This window comes from Bombina bombina, chromosome 2 (assembly GCF_027579735.1).
Source record: "Bombina bombina isolate aBomBom1 chromosome 2, aBomBom1.pri, whole genome shotgun sequence".
NCBI classification, from domain to species: Eukaryota; Metazoa; Chordata; class Amphibia; order Anura; family Bombinatoridae; genus Bombina; species Bombina bombina.
Genome location: NC_069500.1, coordinates 796,307,113 through 796,309,100, shown reverse-complemented (window position 1 = coordinate 796,309,100; position 1,988 = coordinate 796,307,113). Strand labels below are relative to the sequence as shown.

General features: G+C 34.7%; 1 protein-coding gene across 1 annotated transcript; it reads right to left on the bottom strand.

The window, feature by feature from the left end:
- Positions 1–788: 788 nt before the first annotated feature.
- On the bottom strand, positions 789–1,751 carry LOC128647275 (olfactory receptor 1020-like). The gene has a single exon (XM_053700067.1). It carries the CDS (start codon positions 1,749–1,751, stop codon positions 789–791), a length of 963 nt encoding a protein of 320 aa, XP_053556042.1.
- Positions 1,752–1,988: the final 237 nt, after the last annotated feature.

The window sequence follows — 1,988 nt, the reverse complement described above, 5'->3', positions numbered from 1 at the left end:
GCTTTACGCTGCTTTTTTGCAGGGTTTTTTTCAGCCAGCTCTCCCCCATTGATTCCTATGGGGAAATCGTGCACAAGCACGTTTAGCCAGCTCACCGCTAACTTAAGCAGCGCTGGTATTGAGGTGAGATGTGGAGCTAAATTTTGCTCTTCGCTCACTTTTTTGTGGTTAACGCCGGGTTTCTAAAAACCCATAATACCAGCGCTGTCTGTAAGTGAGCGGTGAGCTTAAACAGCTTGTTAGCACCACACCCCTCCAACGCAAAACTTGTAATCTAGGTGTACGAGTTGGTAATATAAAATAATAAATCATAAATATATAAAAAAAACTCTGCAATATACTTTCATTGTTTCTTTTTGTCCATTTTCCTGCTAATTCGATTCTGAAATTGTGATCTTTTCAGTTCCTGCTAGAAATGGAAGTGCAGATCACTGTATTCTGCACAAGCTGCACACTCTAATGGCCTATTTATTACGGTCTCTTATTGGCCACAACAAAGAACGTAACCTAAGTTACAACATGGAAGCTCCCATTGCTTTATAGATACTAAAGCTTTACACTTGTTTTGGTAATATTTAAACAGTTAATGAAATTTTAAAAAATACATCTACATGTTACACTCAGGCTAATCTTTTCTTTGAATGCTTCATTATATTTAGCATTTATGTAGTGTTTAATGTTCCTTTAAATCTGCCACAATTGATACAGTTTAGTGAGTCTAGCAGTACAGTCTCAATTGTAGAAGGTTTTGTTTTCTTAAATACAAACAGAAACAAAAGATAATAGCACTAAAATGAACAGTGTGTTACAGCAAAATGTAGTGCTTTTCTTGCTGAATTCTTTACCTCTTTATTTCGAAGGCTATATATGATTGGGTTGAGAAATGGAATAATTATTGTATAAAAGACAGCTATTATCTTGTCTTGATCTGGAGAATAGGTAGAAGATGGTCTCAGGTACATGAAAATGATGGTCCCATAAAATATAGACACAACAGTTAGATGAGAAGCACAAGTTGAAAATGCTTTCTTACGCCCAGTTGACGATCGGATTTTGACTACAGCTATAATAATACACATATAGGAGACCAAGATCACAAAGACAGATGAGAGCTCAATAAAACCAACAAATGAAAAAAGGATTATTTCATTAAGCTTTGTGTCACCACAAGAAAGTTCAATAAGTGCAATCACATCACAGTAGAAATGATGAATGTGCTGTGGGGAACCACAGAAGTCCAGGTGGAAAAATGAAAACCCTGTCTGAAGAAAGCCATTTATGAATCCACCAAGGTATGAATATAGAATCATGATCCTGAGTGCCCGTTTATTTATTATTTGCATATAAGTCAAAGGATGGCAGATGGCCACATATCTGTCGTAGGACATTGCAGCCAGAAGAAAGCACTCAGTTCCCCCAAATCCAGCATATGTCAACATCTGAAGGGCACATCCTGCTATTGAGATGGACTTTTCCTTAGCTAAAAAATCAATTAGCATCTTGATTGTAACAGAAGATGAATAGCAGATATCAATAAACGATAACTGGCGCAGAAATATGTACATAGGTGTATACAGATTTGCATCGTAGCTGATAATTGTTATTAGTGCTGCATTTTCTATCAGGGTCAAATTATAAATAACCAAGAAAAGGACAAACAGACAGACTTTCAGCTGATGGCTGTCTGATAGGCCGGCAAAAATGAATTCCACCACAGTAGTTCTGTTATCAGGGTCAGTAAATGTGAACATCTTCTATCTGCACAGAATTATCAAACAGTCCATAAATTTGCAAATATAAACAATAGTCTGACTAGATTAGATCTCACATACTGTATATACTGTATGTATATATATATATATAAATACATACTATATATATATATATATATATATATATATATATATATATATATATATATATATATATATATAAAATAGGCTGATTAAAAGGACATTAAACTTAATAGTTTATTTTCCCTATAAGGT